Source organism: Chiroxiphia lanceolata, chromosome 14 (assembly GCF_009829145.1).
Source record: "Chiroxiphia lanceolata isolate bChiLan1 chromosome 14, bChiLan1.pri, whole genome shotgun sequence".
In the NCBI taxonomy this organism is placed as follows: Eukaryota; Metazoa; Chordata; class Aves; order Passeriformes; family Pipridae; genus Chiroxiphia; species Chiroxiphia lanceolata.
In genome coordinates, this window is record NC_045650.1 from 14,233,158 (window position 1) to 14,257,632 (window position 24,475).

Sequence of the window (24,475 nt, forward strand, 5' to 3'; positions counted from 1 at the left end):
GGGTGGTTCCCAGTGTGGTTGTGCTAGATGTTGGTGCTGCAACAGGTAGGTGAGTTTTCTTCTTTTTTCTTCCCTCCAAAAGCTCTGTGCCCATAGTTATGTTGGTGGTTTGTTTGGGTTTTTTGGTTTTTTTTTTTTTTTTTTTTGTTGTTTGTTTGTTTGTTTGTTTTGGTTTTGGTTTTTTGTTTGTTGGTTTGGTTTTTTTTGTTTGTTTCTTTTTGGTTTTGGTGGGGGGTTTTTTGTTTGTTTTTTGGTTTTTGGTTTTTTTTTTAGTTCTGTGTATGCCCTGAGTGCCTCAGAGTTTTCCCTGCTCCCAAGTTGTTTATCTGGTAACTCTAAATTTAGTTGTCATTATGCACAGAGGTGAAGAGGGAGGCTGCACATATTACAGATTTGCAATCTCACCAGCATTTAGAAGAGTTATTATCTTGTGCATTTTCAACAGCAGGTCATAGTTTTTACTACAGTTAGAAGGGCTTAATATCCATTTAGAATCTCAAGAGAGCCAAACTCCAGAGTCTGATAGATATTTCTCCCGAGTGTGAGGTTTTAGTTTGCTTTTCTACAGTATGTTTTTTGTTGGTGTGAACAATTTTCCTGGCATCTTTCCTCTGAAGTGAAGGACTGCTGGCCAGTAAATGCTTAGAGGGGGCTGCATGGAGGTTAAAACTGATCCAGACTGACTAGTTAGAAATTCAGCTTGGGTTGAGGTGTAGAGTTTGTTTGCAGAGGTCCTGGAGAAGTCACTGTCACCACCTGTGCATGTCCCCTCCTCACAGCAATGCTGGTCTTGTGCTACTGCAAATGTTCAGAGCCAAGATCCAGATCTTAAAAATAACAAGAAAAAAAAAAAACCAGCAAGTGAGAGTTGCACTATTACATAAGTGTGTTCTGGGATGTGGTGAAGTTAAAGGCTTTAGGAAGTAATTGCCACAAAGGGTATAGGGAGATGGGACAGGTGCTGTATTTTGAACATGGGGACACAGAGGCCCTGGTTTAATGACCCTGATTAAATTTCACAGAAACAGGCTCACTGGGAGAGCTTGTGTTTGCTTCAACTTAGAAGACAGAAAGTAGGGCAGGCAGCTCTAGAGAACAGTGATCCATTCTTCGTGTTCGCTCCCTGGGGGAGCACCATAAGTAATAGGTTGATCTATATCCAACAGGAAAGGTTTAGGTTAGTTATTTAAAACAAATAAAAACCCTGGAAACACCTCTCAAGGCTGAGACTTTTTTGGAAAGTACTGGAACAACATTTGGACTCACTCCCTGAAGTTGTAGTTGCAACAGTCCTGTTAGTAGTAGTCCAGTGCTGTTTCAAATCCAAGTGCTAAGAGTCCTCACCTGTATTTTTAAAAAGTAAAACTTACATGACATCTTTTTGCTTTAGCATTTTAATGACATGAGGTCATGTCTTGGAGTGAAGGGTATTCCTGCTCAGGGTCTGGATGTTCACAGGTAATGGAGATAGATGTGGTGGGCAAACTTCTGTAATAGGAGACATGTGAGGGGAAATGCAGAATAAGCATGTGTAGCAAACACAGTGACCTGCATATCTTAGTGTTCATTAACAAGATTATTGGTGTTTCAAAAAGAGAGAACAAGGGGAAAATGCAGCAGTTTGTGGGGTGGGTTTGGTTGTGGGGTTCCTTTGTTTGTTTGTTTTTTGGTTTCCTTTTTTTTTTTTTAGGTTTTTTAAGTTATTTTTTGCTTTAAAAGCACAGGTGAGAACTGTGAGGATCAGACACTGTACCCAGAGCTCTGCTTGTCTAAATTAATTAGCACTGGTCTAATGCCAAGACTCCATGCTTCCACCTAAAGACAGTTTTGGACAAATCACCTGTGATAATCAGGTTCATTAAAACTCCATATCAGTATAGAATGGATTTGATTTTCTTCTAGTATGTCTTTCCCCAATAAAGCTGTAGGAAGATTCTACCTATTACAGCTCCCAGTAGCAAAGCAATAGTGCAAACATCCCCCCATTTCTGTCAGAACTCGTTCATATGAAACTCGTTCATACATGAAAATGACAGGCCAAGTGCAGATGTGTGTTTATTACAGTCAGCCCTGTTCCTCCACGGCCACTGTAATCCCATCACATTAAAAAGCAATCACTAATCTACTTTGCAGCAGCACTGAGTAACCTGGAAATGTGGTTTGTTTGTTTTTATTTTAATTAATCCAGGTAAGTTCATAGTTTTACTCTGCAGCGTTTGCAATTCCACATTAACAGTGACTGCGAGTTTTACTGATCACCTTTGTGGCACCTTACGCAAAAGCAGCACCAGATTTGTTATTTTTTAAGCTTCCAGTGTGTAAAGTTTAGCCTTCAAAAGGGAAATTATTTATGCTCATGTAAATAGAGCTTAGCCATTGGGCAGGCTCAGGAAAAAAACAAAACAACAAAAAAACCCCAAACCAAACAGAGCCAAGAAACAAAAACCCCAACATGCCAGAACCAAATACATAATGAGAATTTATTTCTTGTTTTGCATGTAATTGCAGAACATCACTAATTTATCATTAGAATACAACATATTTTTTTAAAACTATAGTTCTGGGATGCGGTAGATCGGGGGGGGGGGTTGGCTGAAAATTAGTGACCCACATTCTCAGCTCGTGTTCTGTTCTCTTCACAGCCTGCAGTTCAGCACTGGTGTAGGTGGCAGGCAGAGCTCTGCATCCTGTCATGCTCCAAGTGTTATCATGAGCACTGCATGTGCACTGGGTGGTTAAACATCACCTTGCTTGCTCCTGAGGGAATAACTCATTACTGTCCCTGTTCAGACTTCTTTTCCCCTTGCAAGCCATTGAATGACCCCTGTTACATGCAGCATCACTGCTGTTTTGTACAGGGACCAGGACTCTTCTGCCAGCCCCCACCCAAGGGGCTGTGCCAAAGCTGTTTCTCAAAGGCTTTTATTTAACCTTCATTGAGGCTCTGAAGACTTTCAATGGCAGAGAGCTTGGGCAGCTAGTTCAGTATTTAGTAAGGGATTGTTTTAAAGTCAGGTGTCAAATTGTAAATGTGACTTTGTGTAAACTTAACTGTTCCTCCTCTTTCTGTGGCCATGGCTCTTTGTACCTTCATGAGGGTAACCTTGCATGGAGTTGAAGGTTACTCATCTCATCATGTGCCACTCCTCTTCAGGCCAGTTAAACTCAACTATAACCCTCCTTCCTAGATGAAGCTTTCTAGTCCCACTATAAAGGTACTTATACTTTGTCTTCCTCTGGATACCCCATGTTTTTTGAGGTAGGGGGCCTAAATAGAATCTTATATGGGATATGCCCAAAATTTGTTTCTCTTTGAATTTGTTTCTCAATCTTAGGAGGATAATTTTAAATTCTGAACCTGCTTTCTGAAGAACTTGCAGCTACTCTGAGCATTCTGGAACCTTCACGTGTAGTACATGAACCTCCCCCTCACACTTCAGTCCCATGTTCTATGTTCTTCAGCCAAGCACAGCATACAGCAACTATCACATAATGCTTTTAAAGGAATTTACTATCCCTTCATCTGCACTCCAGTTCCTTATTTTTAATGGCAAGAATTACACATTCTTGCTCGTCCTCTGTTTCTTCTTCACAAGCTCTGTCACAAAAAGGATTCAGAATTCATTAAAATGAAGGATAAAGTTCTTTCCAAACTGCAGGTTATTTTATTTGCAAACAACCCCCATGTTTGAAGGCAGCCTGATGTAAACCTTTCCCTTCTCCAGAAATGCTTGAAAAGCTGATGGTATATCAAATTGCCTTTTGCAGCACATCCATATTTAGTTAATTCCTTAAAAGCAAAATGAGGCCCCCTGGAGGCTTTATTTTTCATATCTGTAGCATGTACTCATTGCTGCTGCTTTTGAGAAGTCCTTCTAAGATAGGCTTGGTTTCAGACAGAATGGGAGGCACAGAACAGTAACTAGAGACAACTTGTGCAATACAGAAAGATCTTCCAGAACACAGACTTGTTGAACCATTTAAGTTGTATTCCACTTTTGAAATGTTAACATTGTGTATGTATATTTTTTAAAATAGCAATCCTCAGTCAACCAAGACACAGAAGATAAAATACATTTCATATAAATACATTCATGGCTTTAAAAAAAAAAAAAAGTCTTATAGCCTGCTGACAGACTCAAGTGCAAGTATCTTTTTCATATGTACTTCACTTTTGTGATGCTGACAGGCTGACTAAAGGCTATTTAATAGTGACCATTTTTAAATACAGAAAAATTGGTAACCTGGCTCCAGGACCAAGTAATTTGAAAAGTTGCTACTGATATGGGAAGTACTTCCTGTTGTCATAAACCAACTGTATGTGTCTTAAAAAAAAAAAAATTTAATTTTTTTAGAAAAGCTACTTCCTTGTTCCTTTTAGTGACTCTTGTAGTTCCATGCACAACGAGATACAGTCAGCTTTATATACTGTTTTCTTTTCCTCTTTCCCCTCGGGGTTCTTGGAAGATGAGCTGGCAGTGTTCTGGTCTAGGCAGAGAAAGTTATGCATTGGGAGGTTTCAAGTTGGTCCCCAGGAGGAGGGATGATTTAGCTGAGGAGTATATAGCCATGATTTATTTTTGCCAAAGTCTATTTTAACTGGAAAAAAGAAAAATACACATACATGCAATGCAAGAAAAAACTTGCCCTGAAGTTGCAAGCTCATGTGTTCGAGAAGCATTGTACAAAATCTTTTACTTTCTGTACAGTGACAATACCAAATAGTTTTTCTTTTTAACCATCATATACACAACACAAATATTATGAATAGAAATCTATATATACTTTCAAGTGCATTTGTAATATATAGCAGTTGAGGGCCACAGCTGTACAAAATGTAAGCAACATATATAAAACGACTAGGAAAGTGCAAAGTAGAAGAGTATCAAGAGCCTTCACTTTTTACAGCACTTATGGTTCAAGTGTGAAGAGCTGGCAGGGATGCAGGAGCTCAGTTACAATTCAAAAGAAGACACAGTACAGGATTCGGCACAAAAAATGATGAAGTATTATTAAATTATATCTTCCCACTCTTTCACATCTATGACTTCCAGTTAATAAGAGAACATTTTTGTAATGAATTTCTGTAAAGAGTGATTTGTCCCTTTTTACAAGTTCCATAAAACAAAAATTCCCTGGCCACAAATTACTTTTCTGTAAGTAAAACAACACTAGACAGGGAAACTACAGTTGGTTTCTGGTTGGCTTGTTAAGCTTACCATAGTTAAAAGGTGAACAGAAATACCTTTCCATAAAGCAAAGACAGACCTTTAAAGCCTGAGCCTCTAAATTCTGTACAGGTGACCTGTACCATTACTCACGTGCATGTGAAGGTCTAGAGGATCAGTGCCTTGAAAACAAAACCGCCAACCACCTCTCAATAAAACCCACTAAAACTCCTCTGAGTTCCAAGTCTGTTTAGAGACCACTGCCCTCAGTTTCACTGCTGTTTGCCAGTTGAGATGCAAGTTTTGCATCCTGCACTTGGGCACTGATTTCTCATCAGTACCCCCTGTAGCAGCACAAGTCTTTGTTTTCTTCTACGCTGTGTCCCAGTGGAAAGCTCTGCTTGAATTAAAATACAGCGGCGAGTAAAATCTGTTTGGTGAGTTGGGAGTTGAAACAGTTAATTCAATGCTCTTGAATGAAATTTCATATAACTTGTTTTTAGAAAGCTTTTCAGTTCACCTTTATTTCAGTAAGTGTACTTTATATTCTGTTGTAGGCACTGTAAATAATCAAGATACTGATGTGCAGCAGAACCCATCCATTCTCAAGCAGTGTGTTATTAGTGATCTCTAGCACGTTCTTGACTAATGTTGTTGGTTTTGTTTTTAAATGGAGAAGGGCAGACATTAGATACTCCTCTTCCCTCCTTTGCTAAGCGTCTTAATATGACAGAAGAATCACCACAATCACATTATTTTTAACTCTTTGAAACATAGATCATACTTCAGCATGGGTTAAACAGAAGTTGCAAGCAGTCTGAATATGCTAGAGAAACAATAATAATAAAATTACCTGGTCATACTGCTTCACATAATGATGTCTGTCTTGAAACTGGAGATTATCACATGAAACTCTATGGAGACCATCAGTGTCTAATCTCTAATAATTACGAACTTGGAGTCTAAGATATTCTGTTTTACTCAATAGAGATTACAGAAAGTCACCTATTTGGTGTGGTTTTTGAATGTGTGATATCTACAGTATACACAGACATCCAGAACTGAGGCATGAGAAGAACCATCTGCACAACTGCCTGGCCAACAGAGCTGCTTTATTTGCCTCCATACATTCTTTCGATGTCATTGAGGTAATGGTTTTTCAGTTCTTTCCTTTTCAGCTTGAAAGCATCTGTTACCAAGCCAGTCTCTGGGGTCCAGGGTTCAGGGCTTAGCCGTACTTTGATGGGTATTTCAAACCTTTCTAATTTCACTGCAGGTACAAGAAGAAAGAGAAGCATGACTGTGATTACAAAGCCAAATGAAATACTAATTTGTGCTACCTAAAAATTTAAGGTGAGCACCCTGTAGCTTGTATAATATGGTGTCCTACTTGAGGAAATAACCTTACAGGAGGGCCACAGGCAGATTTAACCCTGTACCAATGCTGAGTGCTGGTTAGTGTGCAAATATTCTAATAAGACGCTGTTCTTGTAGCTTGCATTGGATGTGACAGTGCAAAATCTAAAGCTTGAAACAAATGCCTGTGTAGCCTGAAGCTCTGAGACTACTGCCACAAGAGGATACACAGAAATCTACAGTTCTATCTTTGTTACAGGAATGTAGTAATAATTAGGTTAACTCAGACTAGTTAGATGTGCTTCATATTTAAATTATAATGAAGGACTTCTATGTTTCCCATAGTTGAGTGTTTGTTTCCCAAATTCCTCTTTCCTAGGAGTTTACTTAGAGTTCAAAACAAAGGGACTTCTCTGTATTTTTGTTACATTAGCCACTTATTTTCCCTTGAGCTGGAAGCAGTGTCTTTGCACATGCACAGCCTCATTGCAGCCAAAGCTACTTCTCTCTCTTGCCCAGGCACTGGGCCAGAGAGGGGAGCAAAGGAGGAGGCTCCAGGGAAGGGCAGGAGCAGCAGGAACAGCGCAGGGAGCTGCTGCATGTGCCCAGTGCTTGATGGAGTTTGCTGTCAGCTCCTGTTTGTAGGTCGGGAACGCGATCCCACGGACATGGACTGGCAGCTGAATTTCCAGCACAGCCTCCGGGGGGCAGCAGAGGCGGGACCCAGGAGCGTTTCTGCCTCTCTAACTTCGGCTGGTGCCAATGCACTGCTGCCTCTCACTCAGACAGGTATCTGCTCATGAGGAAGTTGCTTTATGTTCCACTAAGAATGAGAACGACCTCTTTAAAATAGTTTTGGAAAAAGGCTTCACATAAACTAGTTGTATCTCAATAGTAGATTACTATCCAGAAGGTACAAAGAACATATAAGCAAAGGGTTTGAGTACAAAGCTATAAAGATAGTAATTTGCCTAACTCATGACAGAAAAACATGGATTAAAATGTTTAAACCCAAACCTAAGACCTACAGATTGATTTTTTTTTAAAGGCAGGACTTAATAGTGCCTTTCATTCTTGTTTTTTCATTTTCAAAAGGCAGATTCTCCTCTGTACAGTCAGAGAGGCAGTGCTTAGCCTGTGCTTAAGTCCAGCTTTTACTGCTTCCTTGTATGAGGTGCCAAATGCTTCAGAGACTTTCTTCCCCAGTTGCTTTATTCATTTTCTTGGCCCCCTAAAGGATTGGTGAGACTTCTGATTAATCAGTACCACAGCAAGAAATAGCAGGCTTTCAAGCCATTACAACCACAAGAGTTGTGGTTGTTCAAAGCTGTAGGAAACAAAGTTGTATGGCGAAAAAAAGCTTTGAAATCTCTTGCTTAACTTGTTTCCTTACCAGCAAATGTCCTGTAACTTTTTTTCCAAATTGACAGTTCTTTTGGGCCTTATTTTAACTGTATTAGGCAAACAACTTGTCTCTAGAATTTTGCTGAAAAAACCCTTCAGATATTTTTTTAAACAATACAAAAAATAAAGTCATTAATAGGACCAAAAAGTATGTAAATTCCTGGGATAATAGGCAACAATTTCATGTGGTCTTTGCCTCCAATTAAACTATTACTCTTTGGCAGATAGAGAGAAGCTGGAAGAAGGAGGAGCAGTTAGTGAGGATAACTTACAGTTCTTGCTGGGTAAGCCCCACAAGACTGGCCAGCACCACGTGCTCTGTTACTTACTCTTGTTTGCCACTTCTTTAATCTCTCGCAGTATTTCCGCTTCCATTGTCGGATTGTTACAAATGTCCACCCAGGTCCCACTGATGCCTTTCTGCTCAGCCAAAGCCATCAGCCTCTTCTGATTAGGAACCACAAAACTGATCACGTAAGACTGGTCACTGCCCAGGGGTGGCAAGGGAAGGAAGGAAAACAGATCCAATCAGGACTTCCATTTCAGGGAGTAAGTTACCTGATGTCAGAGCCACAGGTGCCCAGGGCTCTCTGACCTTGAGTAACTCCCCCATACACAATCCTTCTTGTACAGTAAGTCTTCACAACTCATGGCTTAACAGGAAGCTGGTTTACAATGTTAGCTTTGATCAGAATCAGGTTTTGTGTATTTTACACATGCAGATCTCAGTTTAGCTTCCCAGCTAAACCTGGTGCTCAGCCAGTTCTCTGCAGTTCCCCCTCATGTAGTGTTTTCAACTGAGGGGAGGGAAAGGAGAGACCAGGACCATTTCCAAAACTCATTGGAGAGCTTTGGATTAGGTGCAAAGTGTCCAGATTAACTTTTCACTGGTATTCTGACAGAAGACCAAAACACATCCTAAATATAATGATGCCTGTTTATGGAAGGGATGGGATGGAACTGGAGTGTATTTGGATAGAAAAATTGCTCGTTTCTTCAGCTTTTAGGGACTCTGGGAACCTTGTGCTACTTCAGAAATACTCTTAGGAATTTGCCTTCTGGTGGAGGGGGTTGTTCAATGGAAACCACGGAAAACCAGAGCGTTGCATCAGAGAAGTGGATCAGAGCCTGCATTTCATGTTCAGTCTGAATGGAGTTTCTGAATTAATACCACTCTTACCTTTTGGCATAAGCACAGATATTGTCAATCAATGGACAGTTCTTCAGTGCTGCCTCTACTTTGCCCAGAGATACATATTCTCCTGCTTGTAGCTTTACCAGGTCTTTCTTACGATCTAAGAGTCAGGGGAAGGGAAAAAGAAAAGCTTGTTTCATTTAAACTTTTGCATTACCACAGACTCATTTCCAAAGCCACTGTATATGGATTTTGTGCAATGCTATGCACAAACATTAATTAAAGCATCTTACTAAAATGTTAAAGCAGCTAACTTTGTAAAAAAGCAGCTGCCAACTTTGTAAAAACTTCTGTAAAAAATTCTATATAGCACTACACTTTTTGTCACACAGGTTGTAAGAAAGTGATGAGGACTCTCCTTTTAAAGACTGGTAATTAATACAAAAGTTAATCTTACATTTATTCTTTAAAGTCCATGTGCTAAATCTAGATGGTGATAATGTCACACAAAAATGGCATCACTTCCATTACTACAGCTGTGAGGACTTTTGGAAATGTGTTTTACCCTGTGACTCTGCAAGCAAATAACCTTGAGTAGGTTAGTCCTGGCAAAGCCAACAGCATTAACAGCATGCTTATGTTTAGTCAGTATGTTGCAATATACTAAAATATCCAAACCTGAGGCCCACCTATGATCTGCAGACACCCATCAGGATGGAATTCCCCGATGTCTCCTGTACAGAACCATCTCTGACCGTTCTCATCAATGGAAAACTCTTCTGTTGTCTTCTCTTCATTTTTAAAGTATCCCATTGAGACATTAGGTCCACCAATTACAATTTCTCCTCTAGGATTAGGCTTGTCTTTATTAGTATAACCCCCTGAAAACAACAAAGTCCCACATAATTCTTTTTAACATAATTCTTTTTAACATAATTCTTTTTAACATAATTCTTTTTAACATAATTCTTTTTAACATAATTCTTTTTAACATAATTCTTTTTAACATAATTCTTTTTAACATATATATTCTGTTGCCAAGAAAATACTTTGAAACATAAGCTTGAAGTTAAAACACACTAATTGATCATGTTAAAAAAGATAAAGAACAATTACTTCATATGCTACCTCTAGCTAAGCAGGTAGGCAAAGAAACCAGCTAGGCAGGAGCTAAATTAGTTACTCTGAAATCAACACAATTAATACTCTCACCTTCTTGCCAGTCTCTCAGTTTTATTTCACAGCAAATAAGAGGAGCTCCAACTCTGCCAGTGCTGTAATCAGCAACTTAGGAAGAGAACAACAAAGAACAGAAAGGTTTTTTGTTATTTGAAATATAAATAGGCCATAGCTTATCTCATGTTGCTTTATTGCAGTTAAGAACCACAGCTATTTGGACTTCACAAAAATCCCTCAAACCCCCATCCATACATATCTATATCTTAAATTATGTATTTCCAGAAGTGTTTTAACTACCTTCTGTAATGGTTCCAGCTCCACAAGTTTCTGTTAGTCCATAGCCTTGACCAACAGGACAGCAAAAACAGATGTTCATGAATCTTTGTGTTTGAGGTGAGAGCGGTGCTCCTCCAGAGAGCATCATACGGACGTTCCCTCCCAGCAGGGCCTTTACTTTTTTAAACAATAGTCTTGAAAGGAGGAAAGAAGCATTAAAAATTATTCACTCAGCTTGCTTTTATAAAAGACACACAAACCTTCTTCCTTCCTTCCTATCTGGAAACGCCTTAAAAATGAACTTATTCACAGATTTTAGTAGGGACAGGAGGGTGAATCAAAACCCGTTATCTCTTGTGTAACACTTGAAGAGGCAGAATTCCTGTAGCTTAACTAAACAAACATTCCAATTTTATTACAAAAAAAAAATGCAATCCAATGAAAACCAACTAGTCAGCTGTGGGGAAGATTAGTCATTCCTACCATTAAATATCCGTTTCCAGTAAGAACTTGGATTACTTCAGTTAGTCATTAGATGGTATTTGCATGTTGGATGAGAACTGTCTGATAGCTCAGATGATCCTTTTTTTAGGCTGTCTTAACAGATCCCAAGGCAAAAGGTCCACTTGGATTGTGAATAATACTTACATGTTACACAGAGGTGCATCGTATCCCCTCTTGATCTGTTCCAATTTGTAGTCATAGCCTATCTTGAACAGAGTTCTCTGGATATAGTTCATCTCTTGAACTTTACTCATGACATTTTTATAAATTCTGTCCATTATTTCCTGCAAAGTGTTAAAAAAAGCAAGGAAAATTACCACAAGGAGTAGTAGACTAGCACGTGTAAATTAAAGTCCATGTTATGCTATAAATAAGCCCCCATATTATTCTTCCTTTGCAATGGATAATAAGAGTGAAAAATATTTGCATCATTGGTTAGGCAGTGCTTAAGTGCAACGTGTGATCAATCAGTCAATTTATAGACCACCACAGCTCAGTGCTATTTACACCTTAACCTGTACTTAAACTGTGACAAACTGGCTTAGAAAATTCTGAATTCGAGTTTAGGTAAATCTCTATGCAAGATGTATTTTGCTGAGGAGTCCTGATGCTGTACTTTATCCACAGCAACTGGCAAGTGCAAGGGAATGAACCAAGAGATTTCATTTCACCATTTCCTTTTCCAAGATTGTTTTTCAACTTTCAAAGCAATGTGGTTGCAGTAATTTGAGTTATCTGACAAAAAACCACCACAATTCTGTCACAGAGGAGAGATTAATTTCCATTAAAATAATAACCTTATGATCACTAAAATACACAACCTAAAATAGTGTTCAGACTGATAAAGTATTTAATAGAAGTTTAAAGACTGGCTCCTTCAAGTTTGTTTTGGAGCACAATGCTTTGAAGTATTTACGTGCTTTCTGCCCATGAAATAAATTTAAATGGATATTTTCCAGCAGGCTGGGGTTCTCAGACATATTAATTATCACTCTGTTAATTATTAAGAAAGAGATCAAGCTGCTATATATGCTTAGCATTTTATAAAACAAAAGAATGCAAGTGATTGATTTTAAAACTCTTGACTATTCTAAGATGCAAAGCAACCAAATCCAACCCAAACTCTCTGTTCTTAAATGAGATTAAATCCTCCTACTCACTCACCACCACCAACCATGTGGCAACAGCTGGTGCTACCAGTCTCATGAGCCACAGATGTGATAAGATCACAAAAGCAGCACATGTGATTCCAGGACACATGAGGAAGGTTTTTCCATTAGAAAGACACAAACATTTGTGGATTTTTTTGGATAGCACCATAGCCTTGTGGAATGCAGGAGCCTGGTCACTCAAAGAACAGCATGAGCTACAGAAGCAATAGCTTCATTTTTGCTTCCAAGAGATTAAGCCTGTCCTGCTCACCCTGAGAAAGCAAGAGAGACTCAGCCTCAGTGTTACCTTGAAGACAAGCAGCTGAGACTGAGCACCCCAAAAACTATGGCAGCACAGCCTGAGTCTGTGACAGCCAACTGCCCATATCCTTAAAGTGTCCATGTTGGCCAAAGCCACCCTGCTTTGTCCCTATGGAAACAGGAGTTCCAGACTGTGACTGTCAAAGGCTTTCTGTGCTGCATCAGTAGCCCAGTAAAACACCACTTGCAACTTCTGAAGCACATTTACAGGTTTGGATCAAAAAGAGTCTTTTAGTGGAGATCTGCATCATCAGTACTCGGTTCAACCAAAGACAACTGGAATGTCTGTATTCTGCTCTTTCCTATTAGTGACAGTTACTTTCATGTGAAGAGAAAAGCATGTTAGTAAATAGACTTTTCTAGCATGAAAAAGAGAAAACATAATTTTTTTGCTAAACATATCTGCTTCTGCATACTTACAGGCACAGCTGCCATCAGTGTAGGCTTAAGTACAGTGCAGTCTCCTTTGCTTCCCTTCTTAATTTTACTTGACTGTAATTAAAAAAAAAAAGGCAATTTATGAAGCAGAAAACCAGACAGCTCTTTAAAACTGAGGGACTAAAAAAAGGGGGAGATATGTTATCAGATGATTTGTATAAATCTCTTCCCTGTTCCTGCATAATTTTTCCCCCCATTGTGATGGAAAGAGTAACAATTAATAACTACTTCAACCAAAATACTAGATGTTTTACAAGTTCACTTTGTTTATCTTTCTCTTACTTCCTCCCTCTAGTAGTTGCTTTCTCCTCCACCTTCCTCTGGGACTTTGTTTTGCCTGATGCAAATTTCCATACCAGCAAAACATACAGACACATCTTTTATGGCTTAATTGGCTCTTATTTATCTTAACTGTTAAATGGAAAAAGGCAAAGGGCTGAATAGAAGATCTGCAATAACTGGATAAAGAACTGATGAAGTGAGACTCTGCCACCCCTCACCTGATCCGAGAGCGTGAGTGGAGAGGAGTATCCGATCCTGCAGCCGTACGTGATGCAGGAAACTTCTGCTGTCAGTTCTAACACGTGGGCCAGAGGCAAGTAACCAATGTAAGTGTCCTTGGGGCTAGGAAAGGAAAGGGTTACCCAATTAACCATGAGGCACAAATGGACTGAAAATACTGTTTAACAGTTTTATTGTGTGCTTAGTTATTGCTTTTTGAAAGACCTGGATCACAAGTAAGGCTTATTCTTCTGCACACGAGAAGGATGTGATTTCAACCACAGTATGTAAACAAAAGGGGGAGATATGACCTTACTGAAATCAGTATGAATTACAGGATTTGCCTTGTTTTCTAGGAAGCATAAAGGTTCCTTAGTGCTTCACTGCTATTTACTCTCCTTTTGGGAGATTTCATTCCAGTTACGAAATTAAGGATGAAATCTCTATATTTTAAAATAATGACCAATGATCACAAAACCCTGTCAGTCATCTTCTTCTAAGATACCTTTCTAGGAAGAGGGCTTATCACTGAAGTACTGAGGCTTATTTGAGGAAGTAACTGCTCAGAGATTTCTCAACAAAACACTTCTAGCTGTCACTGAACTGAAACTTCCAGCACCCAGTCAGAACTGGGTCTGTATCCTCTCACAAAAGTTTAGCAACATAGCTCATTTTAGCTATTGAACCCTTTGTGAATGCACACACAAATACACCCACTGTCATGAAAAATTTCCTCGAAACATTAATGTGAGGGGACTTGCAGTTGGTTTTACTATCATCAACACACAATTTATTACTCTTCTGCTCCTTCAGTGCACTGTACTTGAGCAGATTCTGCAGCATGTGCATGAGCCACCCAACAGTGGTGTCTGTAGGTCAGGGGAAGTGGTAGGCTCTGACACACTTCCTACACCCATTCGAGCTGCCTGAAAATGTCTAAAAAAAATTCCCCAAGTTGCACTAGATGAGGAATCTCCTTATCCAGTGGCATCCTGTGATGCTCAAAAGTGCAAAAATCCATCACCGACTAAGAGTAATAAAAAAAGGTGGCAACAGCATGTGAGAAAGGAGCCAGAAAGGGCATACTTTTCAAACAGGGAAAGTTCACAAACACAAGACATATTTCTTATAAATTAGAGTAGTGAACTCACAATAAAATGAACAAACTTGATAACACAAAATGCCAGTAGCAGCCTCTCTCTAAATTTGCATACTTTTGGAGGTTCTGGTTTTTTCACAACTGAGTGTTTCTTACCCCAGTCCAGGTATCCTCTCACACTGTCCTGTCATTCCAGCTATTAAGTTTTTATGCTGCATCATCACTCCTTTGGGTCTCCCAGTAGAGCCACTGGTGTACATTACTAAAGCCAAGTCTGTAGGAACAGGTCTGCTTGGCAGAATGCTTGCTAAAAAACACAGGAGAAAAACTGTTATTAATTCTTATCTACTTTCTAAATTATTTCTGTAATTAATCAATCAATGTGAAAATGTCTGTAGTCAGTGTGAAGCAGGTGCTCCATCCAAGACAAGCACCCTGTGCTGCTCCATGGTCAGTGGGGGAGGCAGAAGTCAGTGCTGGAGAGAACAGTGGTCTGTTTTTAAGAGTAAGAGAGGGAAGGCTGATTTTAAAAGGATTATGAAAATTTGGGCATCTACACAATCTGGGTGATGCTTTTGTCATTATGGCTTACAGCTGATTGAAAGTTTCATGGAAAAGGCCTTTTGAAGACCAACTAAATCTGTCAAGGGCAGCAAAAGAGATAAATACAGTCTTGGAGAGAAACAGGTTAGTGGAAGGCAATAAGCTTAGAACACTTTTGATTTTTTTTTTAATCCCTTGACATTCATTCTTAGGATGAAAATCCTTAGCTTTCATGGCTTTCACAATCTCTGCAAGGAAGCAGGTCTTTTAGGGACAAAACCCAACAAAACAACACCCCTCAGGGTCACTGCTGGTCTCTATCAGCACCTCAGGCTGATCAGAGATAAGCAGCTGTGAGGAGTCTGTGCTTCCCAAAGCTCATTTGCCAGTTTATCTCCTCCTTTATTCAAGAGAGAGGAGATGAGGCTAAGTACAGACTGCTGATGTAAGGAAAACAGATCATCAGGATTGGGTTTTCCTTCCTTATATTTACAGTCACTCCTGGCTGCCCAGTAGAGCAAGGAATGTAATGGTTATTCCTCTAGCCCAAGCTGCTTTTTAGCTACAGCTTGGTTAAGAAAATGGACATTTCCAAGCCAATAAAAAAACCCAACAAAATCAACCAACCAAAAAGCCCTTCGAGTGCTTTCTCCTCTTTTCTTAGGAAAGTAGTGAAAATAAGATGAATAAAAGGTAAGGGTAGCAAAAAAATGCAACACTGCAGTGGATTCCATTTAATTTCCTAAAACAAAGGTGGAGTCTTAAATTATTCTGATTATGGTTTAGAAGTTAAAAATGAGGTTTTATCCTGACATATCTGACACTTAAACAAAAGAGATCTAGCAAATTTTTTGTTTATTTAAAGGGAGCCAGAGGATGAACTGACCATCTGCCACTGCCTTTTGTTGGACACCTGCACAGATGGGGGGTTTTCTGCTACACATCCCTCTCACCCCAGGTCTGATTTCACTGCTAACACTGTTCTGATTAGTCCTCTCTGAAGTGATTCACTTACAGTTTTCTGGTTTGGCTCCCAGCTCTTCCACTGTCTGCATACTATGAATCTCCACGTTTTCAGGGTATTCTGATTTATTGATAGTCTTCTTGTCCACATAAATGATATGTTTCAGACAGGAGACTTGTGGCAGTGCAGTCTATAGAAGAGAAATGACATTTTTAGCACTGTCTGCTCTGTAAAATTATTATAGGGTTGCTTATATCAGGTGAAACTGGTACCAAATTACCTTAAGTTTGCTCTCAAGAAGTTCCACACTCGTGACCAGATATGAGGCTCCACACTCGTTGAGGCCATAGGTCACTGCCTCTTCACCCAGGGTGGCATACAGAGTGACAACTGTCCCAGTGAGGGCAGAAGATATGAGAGAGAGGTTAAAGTAACACTAAATGCAAGAGCTCTTGCTTTACCTTCCTGGGAAGCACTGCAGGAGAGCACGGTTATTATTAGCTCAACTGGGAATTTTCTAATTTGGAAATAAAATAGCTTTTAATTTTCCCATGTCAGAAATTTTGCAGCACAAGAGACCTCTGGAACAAGGAGGACAGTTGTACAGGAAGCATTTCTTTACTAAGAGGGTGGTCAGACACTGGAACAGGCTTCCTAGAGAGGTGGTTGATGCTCCAAGCCTGTCACTGTTTCAGAGGCCTTTGACCAATGCTCTTAATAACATTTTGGGGGGAGAAATGCAACTACTGACATCTTCAGAGTATTTTAAAAAAACCCCTGAATAGTAACTGTTGTTCTGTCATTCTAACATCTAGAACATTGCTACAATAAGATCATAAAAAACAGTATGAGCAAGTTAATTTCAGGGATCTCCACAACACATAGAACACTGAAAACTTTTAAGAACCAGACCATCAGCGGAGGAAGTTTATGAAATTCTTACAACTTCAATGACAAGATTGGCAGAGTCAAAATACTTTAAAGCCAAATCAGCGCTGAAAAATGGTTCTAAAACACATCAGAAGTAAGCGAGTTGAACACTCACGAGGGAAGTTGTACTTGAAGCAGGTCAGAGCTACAATCATCCATTCTGCTCGGGTCTCACAGAATATGACAACAGTACTCTTGGGGGTCAGTCCCAGGGCTGTCAGTCCACTCCCCAGGCGAGTCATTTTCTCATTTACTTCTTCATAGGATAACCATCTGTAAGTTCCTAAAATTAACTGGTGAGGAAAAACAATGAATTTTGATGACAAGAAGCTGCTGGTACAGCTCTACCAGCTTATGTGAGTTGGTGCATAACAGCATAAGCACACGCTGCCATTCGTTAAAGTTGCTTTCATTTTTCTTGAAGTAGAATAAATAGTGCATCCTGTATTCTGTTATTCTTTAACTACCATCAAATGGATGGTTTATAAGATGATACTGAAGAAGAGCTCTAAAGATTTACGCATTATTGAGGCAAGATGCAAAGCAGCTCAAAAGCAAATCAGAATTAAGTACAAAACTGTAGGTTTTACCTTTTTGAACACTTTTCCGTTTGGTTGCATTTCATTTTCTTCACTCAGTATTTCTCTGGTTCCAAGACAGTCCTTCTTCCCAAACTTTGCAAGAGCATGGTCAAACAGCTTGTCCAAGGTGTCTGCTCCAGGAATGTTGATGTTTGCTAGTGAGTCCAGATGAGTGACAGAGCGGTAGGGGCTCCCAGGTTTGTCTGAGATGGGTTTGGCTTTTAACCGTTTTGCCATAGCCTTTTTCTTCTTAGCATTGGTAAGAAAATACCACGGAATAAATACCAGCATACTGTACAAGGAGATTAACAAGTACACAGGCAGCAAGAGAATGGTACACACTTCTAGCCTAAGTTTCATTGTGGCTATTTAAAAAAGAAACTCTCTTATGAAGATCTGAAGCAGGCAAGAGCAAAGCAGCAGCACAGTGGGGTGTGGGGAGAAGCAACAGCACGTGAAGGTTAGGTCTGGTTCACAGCAGCTGCTAAAATTTTAGTAACCTTTGAGAGCCAACAGTGGACGCCTGCGGGTGAAGACCAGTGCCAAGCAGAGAGCAGGAAAAAAAAAAAGAAAAAATAATTAAATTAGTAATATTAGTAATATTACAGTCAATTCATTAGTTTTAGTCCTTCTAAGAGTTCACTTCAAAAGCATCAAGACAAAGGAGACTGAAGTAACTGATTTAAGAGGCCTGTAAGCTGCACAATAGAGCACTGTACTGCTCTGGGGATGAAAGAGGGTCAATCTTTTCCATACTTGCTTCTTGCATCCACAAATCTTTACTTTTCACAGACTTTTCCCCACTGTCTCTGAATAGTTCAAGGCTGTTGAGATAATTCTGTCCTTCACATCAAAATACTGTGTTAAAGCTGTGTGAGTAATGCCCCATTTGCGTAATTATGGGAAAGGTCAATGCTTGTTTTCCCCTAAATATTTGTACTACAGAGAAAAGATACAGTAGATTGCTTTACTGCTTTTCAAAATATTACATCAACTTATATTCATATATTACAAGGTATCTTGATAGAGTCCTCAAAAGTCTACATGTTGTAATCTAAAAACTACATAATATTCCAAAACTGCTTTATTAATTTTGCCCCAGCAACTGCATTCCTGATCTCTTACTTTTCAGTGTCAGACTCTTGGAAAGGGATTACACAGATTTGCTTTTCCAACTTCAAAAACTGCTTCAGTACATGCATTTCAAACTCCAGGTATGGAAAATGGAATCAAATTTGACCGATTTAAGTCAATTTAAAAAAAAAAAAAAGCACAATTTGGCAAGATTTTGTCTGCATGTCAGAAATCTTTCCTCATTATGGAGAACTGGCCCTGAATAAAGACTGAAGGCAAGTGGCAGAAAAACAAAAGCATCACAGCAAATCACAGCTGTGGCCAGAGCACTGGCCTATAACTAGCCTGCACTGGCATGTGAGAGATACAGGTTATTGTCTTCATCTGGCTGGCACACAGACATGGCCTGCAACACATCACCCACACTGCCACAGTGGGGAAATAAAAGGAGAGGGGCACTGACCAAAGGGCAGCACCTCAGTAACACTGACACTTATCCCAAACCCAGGCTGTCATGGACACAATCTGATAAACAGAATGGATGAGAATAGGGAAACTCTCAGGGCTCCATCAAGAATTAAAAGAACGTGGGCACATCTCAAAATACACCTTTATTAATATATTTGCCACCCTCAGGTCACGAGGGAGGCTACAATTAACATTTCAGGTTAAACAAGACAACTGCTACTGATAGTGTTAACAGAAACCTGTTAATAGGCTGTTGGGGTTTTTATTAAGAATCCCAACATATGCAGTTGTGTCATAGCCAATATCAACAGCATTTAATGTAATGTAAGATTAAGAGATCTGCAGATACTTCACATGACCACCACATTAATTTCTGTAATTACATCTACATAATAAAATTACTATTGAATGATAATATAATAAACTAAGATAAGATAAACTAAGCTCAGACTTGTTTGGAAAAATGTATTCTGCACATTTCTTTTTATAAAAAAAGATGAATGCTACATTCTTTTCAAAACGTACATGCTTGTTCATGACTAACTTCATCAACCTCAGCAGAAGAGAGATCATTTTACTTCCCTAAGCTCCAGTTCTCCAAAATGAAGGTTTATTGGTTTATATTACAAATCATTTCAGTTAATTCAGTGCTCCAAACACAGCACTTGAGCTTGTACTGCAAACAGAATCCAGCCATGGCACTGAGACACAGTATGGAAATGTCAGTGCACGCCCATGGTTAGACACAACACTAAAAAATAAACTCCATGGAGAACTCTAACTGCTCCTCACCTTCCAACAAAAAGCATATGACCAGGCACAGTGACTTGGATAAAAAGCAGAGTTGTCTGACTATTGCAAACTATTTAACATAGTGAGACAGTACCACAGCTTTTCTTTGGGCTCAGTAGGAGCTTGGTCCCAAGTTGTCCTACTGATAAAAAACTGCTGGCTAATAATCCAGAACTGGTTAATTCAGGAAGGTTGCATTTCTTTCATTTTGGAAGTTCAAGTTAATTTGAAATACTTTTGGAAGTGTTTATAAAAACAGAAAACTTAGCTAATTCATACATATTTGTAATCATTTAAAACAGAGTCATGTTTCTATCCTGACAAAACTCAGTTGTAATTCTTAACAGACATCAGCTGGAAAAACTTAGTGAGTCCCAAAAAGCCAACCTTGGCTTTTTCCCTTGAGCCCATGTAAAAGCTGACACACACACACACACACACAGAGGAGTACTTACAAGGGATCTGACTGTGCTGACTGAGGTTTTTTCAGTGTCAATTAAATCTATATTAAAAAAAGGAAAAAAAGAACATGTTAGAGGTTGGGAATTTTTTTGCCTTGCAGAAAGGAGGAATCTTTAGGATTTCCAAACACAACCCATACAAGAAGAGAGCAATTGCATTATTGGAAAAGTTACGGCTTCCAAAGTACATTGTACAGACAAAGACCAAGCTACCCAAAAAATAGCTGAATTTTTATGGGACACTACCCCTTCCCCCTCCACTCCCAAGTTTAAACATGTTCTGAATAAAGTTATGAACAGCAGCTTAATATAATTTAATTAAAAAAAAAAAAAGACAAGAAAGAGACTTTTATATTCCATATGGCCCATTCTTCTGTCTCAAGGCAGAAACAACAAGACCTTTCTCATCCTTGATAGATGAGTATCAGTAGAAACATGAACTCAGGACTCCCCACAGCACACACTGCCCAAGGGAGGCATGAGGAACATGAAGTAGATTTTGGGTGTTGAGGTAAGAGAAGAGTTTCCAGAACAAAAGCATGGTTATATGGGCAGAGAGGCCTCACTGGTCCCATGACCAGTGAATAAAAGATGGCTGTGTGTAACTGCAGAGATAAGGCTCCAAAAAGTCACAGCATAATCATTCTCTTTGACTACTGGGTGTTTACATACAGAAAGCTTTAACTGATATTTAACCTGGTTATGTTTTAATAGCTTTCCCCATAAATCTAAGATTTCAATCAATTTTACAGACTGAAGCTGAGTTAAATGTCCCTTGCAAAATTCTCCTACAAACATTTTCTCTTGAAATGTAAAATAAAAAAGAGGTGCTAGAATGTTTTTAGTGTTACTGGAACTTGCATGTGGCTGTATAAGATCTGGATCCATTACAGGACCACCTCAAATTTGTGCTAAATAAATATTCATCATATTTTAAATATAATGCACAACAGCCTGACATACTCAACTTGCAAAAGTATTTGGTTAGAAGCCAAACTTAGCTATTCAAATTACCCCTTATGCCTTCAATAGTCCATTTAAGTTTAATTATACTTTAAGAGAAAAGATGAGATGCAATGTTCACATCAATGCACCATCAAGGATACCTTCAAGGCAAGACAACTACACATCACTAAAATACAGCAGTTATGTTCTCAGTAAACTTTCTCATTCTTTACAAATAAAAGACAATTTGGCACTCGTGACAAATTTCACAGTATCAAAATAGAACTACTATTTAATTCTAGAATATTTAGAATATGTGATATTTTCTACTGACTTACATTATTTCTCTTAACTGCTGGACATAACTAGCCTATTGAGGTCCTTATCTAGCTGTTTTGGAAACAGCAGCTTCCAGGCTCTCGAGGCAGGAAATCCATGTTCCCAGTGAGAGCGACCCATGTGCGTCAGGTGTGACTGCAAGAAAAAACCAAACCCAACAAGAGGAGATGCAGTTTCTCTCCCAGATAGCTGGGTTTTCAGCATCTCCAAAGGATTTTCCTCAGGTGAAAAAGCTTCTAGCAATTTTGAAATGGTCTAGAGTCTATTTAACATTTGCAGTGATGTGTTTCAGTGTTCATACTGCAAACCTCGCTGGTGAGGTAATGTTTTCCTTATGGCTGTTACATGCTGGGTGTTTACAAAACTCGGTAGTCCAAGCTTACTCCTGACTGCCACTGTGCTTTATGGACTGCCAGAGATGGAAGAGATGTTCTCAGTATAATCTGACTTTGATACCCTCAGTTAAAAGCTCCAGAGACAGAATATATGCACCACTCTATTCCTGTCCTGTAGCCAGGGCCACAGAACAAATGAAATCAAAGCACAGGTTCTAGGACACAAGAGACACTCCTCTCTTCCTAATTTAACTGATATCTTAAAAACAACTGGCATGTTTTTTTTGTTTTAATATAGAAAAACAGCTCTTAAATAGTCACAAAAGCTTATGGGATTAAGTAAGAGCAGAAGTGTGCATGGGGACAGGGAGATGGTTTATGCCTCTGAAAGGAGGAAATGCCCTAATCTTCTCTGCATTTGACTGCTCAGACAGAACAGAATCAACTTAGCATTTGCACACACTACTAGAATTTCTAAGTGTACCTCAAAACCTAAAGAAGTACCTGTGGCTAGAAATTTTATCCTATGCAGTTTAATAAGGCAGCAAATTATTATCTTCACTAGGAAAGGCTTTAATTAGCCCAAGCTTAAAACACTGTAAAGGTTAAATATTGAAAGTATATAAACAGCAGTGCTTATTGTCCTTCCTCTGGTGTTAAAAAGCTTGCCAGGGATCCAATTTACTATGTAACAGCATGATTAGAAAGAAAACACAACTTCTTTTTCTGTCTACTTCCAACGCTGTGTTAGGGAAGTAATCTAGTAACAAAGATGACATTAGACAGGAAAAGGGCAGTGTTCTAGTTTATGAAGAAAACTGGAATCTGCAAAGCAGGTTGTTTTCAGTTTAAAAACAACACTGGAGGAAGTCTGGTTCCTTTGCAACTGAGCTCTCGCCAACTTCAAATGGAGACACAATTCTGGCTTTAGCATAAATACTCACGGTTGACTCCATTCAGGAAGTTCTGAAATCTTCCAAAACAATCCCATACGAATAAGTAACAACTGTTTGTGGAACTTCTCTAGCATTTGGGCAGATCTAAACATTTTGGAAACCACAGCAAGCATTCAGAATTCGTAAGTGGAAAAGTGGTTTTACACAGTATAAAAAAATTTGAGTTGACCTGAACAAGTACATGAGTTATTAGTTAGTCAGTTTTTGGAAGGGAACTCCATCAGCATCTAGTCATCCTGAACTTGTTCCAGTACTAGGACTGAAAGAGGCTGGGGTTTCAAAAAGAAATTACAGAAAGACAGAAATACCACATTGCCAGGAAGATGCAGCACACTTAAGCACAAAAAACAAATGAGTGCATACTGTGAGGCTCTCTACAAGTTTTGATTTTCCAGATTTATACCTGGCACACACAAGAATGATAGAACATTTCTACAGCTTAGAAGACTGTGATGAAATAGCAATAAGATAAGTATCTTGTGGCTAATTATAATGCAATTCAGGTTAGAAAGACTAAAAGAAAAAAACCTAAAGGAAATGATTCAGTTTTTACATCACGTCAGTGTTTTTATGAAAACAAACTCCACCAATATTAGTGCAAGTTACTCATGGTAGAAAAAAGGTTCATGAGTCCAATTTTTCTTACTTTCTCACAAGCAGATTTCTACCTATTTTCCTCTTGCACATTTGGTACATCACAAAGGCCAGTGAAAACTCCAGAGATAACCTAACCAACTGTCAGAAGTACTTCTGTGCTCTGGCACTACAATAGTAGCTCAAAGCCTGAGAGTTGAGAGCTCTCACTGTGTTTGTACAGTGTAAATACTGGTACCAATGGCCCAAAAACTAAGAAAGATCAAATTTATGTTTGGTTTCAAGAAAAATATTATTGTTGTCCCTTATATTCACTGCTTCCATTTACTGCCTCAGAACACATGCACTTCATGTCAATCAGAAAAAAAAATAAATTCATTTGTAAGTGTCAAACATCTATTGCTGCAGTAAGTACTGTAATGGAAGCCAGCCCAGCCACACTGACCCAGTATTTCTCCAGTATTATCCAACAGCCCCGTGTGAAACTCTCTCCTCATTTGTAACACGAGGGCAACTATTGGGTGAAAGGGTAAGAGCTGTTTGCATGCCCCAAAGGCAGAAAAGGCTAAAGGCCAAGGCAAGATTCCACAACTGAAAACTGTCCACTGAGACTACCTGAATTGGGAAAGTCCTTCCTGTAGACTCACCTGGTAGTTTTGCCTCATTAAATTCTGTCCAGACCCTGCCCTGTAAGTCCCTGAGCTCCCTCCCTGCGGCGCTGCCTCGCGCAGGCCGGGCCCGACTGCGCTGGCTGTGCTGTGCTCTGGGCACGGCCCTGGGCACACGGGGAGTCAAGTCATAGAACCACAGAACCGTGGAATGATCAGGGGTTGGAATGGCCTTTAAAGATCATCCAGTCCCACCCCCCTCCATGGGCAGAAACACCTCCTACTAGACCACTCAAGGCCTTATCCAGCCTGGCCTTGAACACTGCCAGGGTTGGGGCATCCACAACTTCTCT

At 39.4% G+C, this 24,475-nt stretch overlaps 1 protein-coding gene across 5 annotated transcripts in view; it reads right to left on the reverse strand.

Moving 5' to 3' along the window:
• Positions 1-2,466: 2,466 nt before the first annotated feature.
• Positions 2,467-24,475, reverse strand: part of ACSL4 (acyl-CoA synthetase long chain family member 4) — a 36,204-nt gene continuing 14,195 nt past the window's right edge. The window contains exons 2-16 of one of the 5 annotated variants that reach the window (XM_032702433.1): positions 20,340-20,387; positions 17,560-17,796; positions 17,085-17,262; positions 16,320-16,429; positions 16,091-16,229; positions 14,689-14,839; positions 13,433-13,556; positions 12,915-12,986; positions 11,167-11,306; positions 10,540-10,712; positions 10,276-10,350; positions 9,753-9,944; positions 9,109-9,223; positions 8,258-8,415; positions 2,467-6,438 (exon numbers count right to left, since the gene is read on the reverse strand). In XM_032702433.1, coding sequence (XP_032558324.1) covers positions 6,281-6,438; positions 8,258-8,415; positions 9,109-9,223; positions 9,753-9,944; positions 10,276-10,350; positions 10,540-10,712; positions 11,167-11,306; positions 12,915-12,986; positions 13,433-13,556; positions 14,689-14,839; positions 16,091-16,229; positions 16,320-16,429; positions 17,085-17,262; positions 17,560-17,787 — 2,013 coding nt within the window. In that variant the 5' untranslated portion in view covers positions 17,788-17,796; positions 20,340-20,387 and the 3' untranslated portion in view covers positions 2,467-6,280. Of the gene's footprint in view, positions 6,439-8,257; positions 8,416-9,108; positions 9,224-9,752; positions 9,945-10,275; positions 10,351-10,539; positions 10,713-11,166; positions 11,307-12,914; positions 12,987-13,432; positions 13,557-14,688; positions 14,840-16,090; positions 16,230-16,319; positions 16,430-17,084; positions 17,263-17,559; positions 18,074-20,339; positions 20,388-24,475 lie in introns of all 5 variants that reach the window. The other 4 variants (XM_032702432.1, XM_032702429.1, XM_032702431.1 and 1 more) reach the window with 4 other exon arrangements.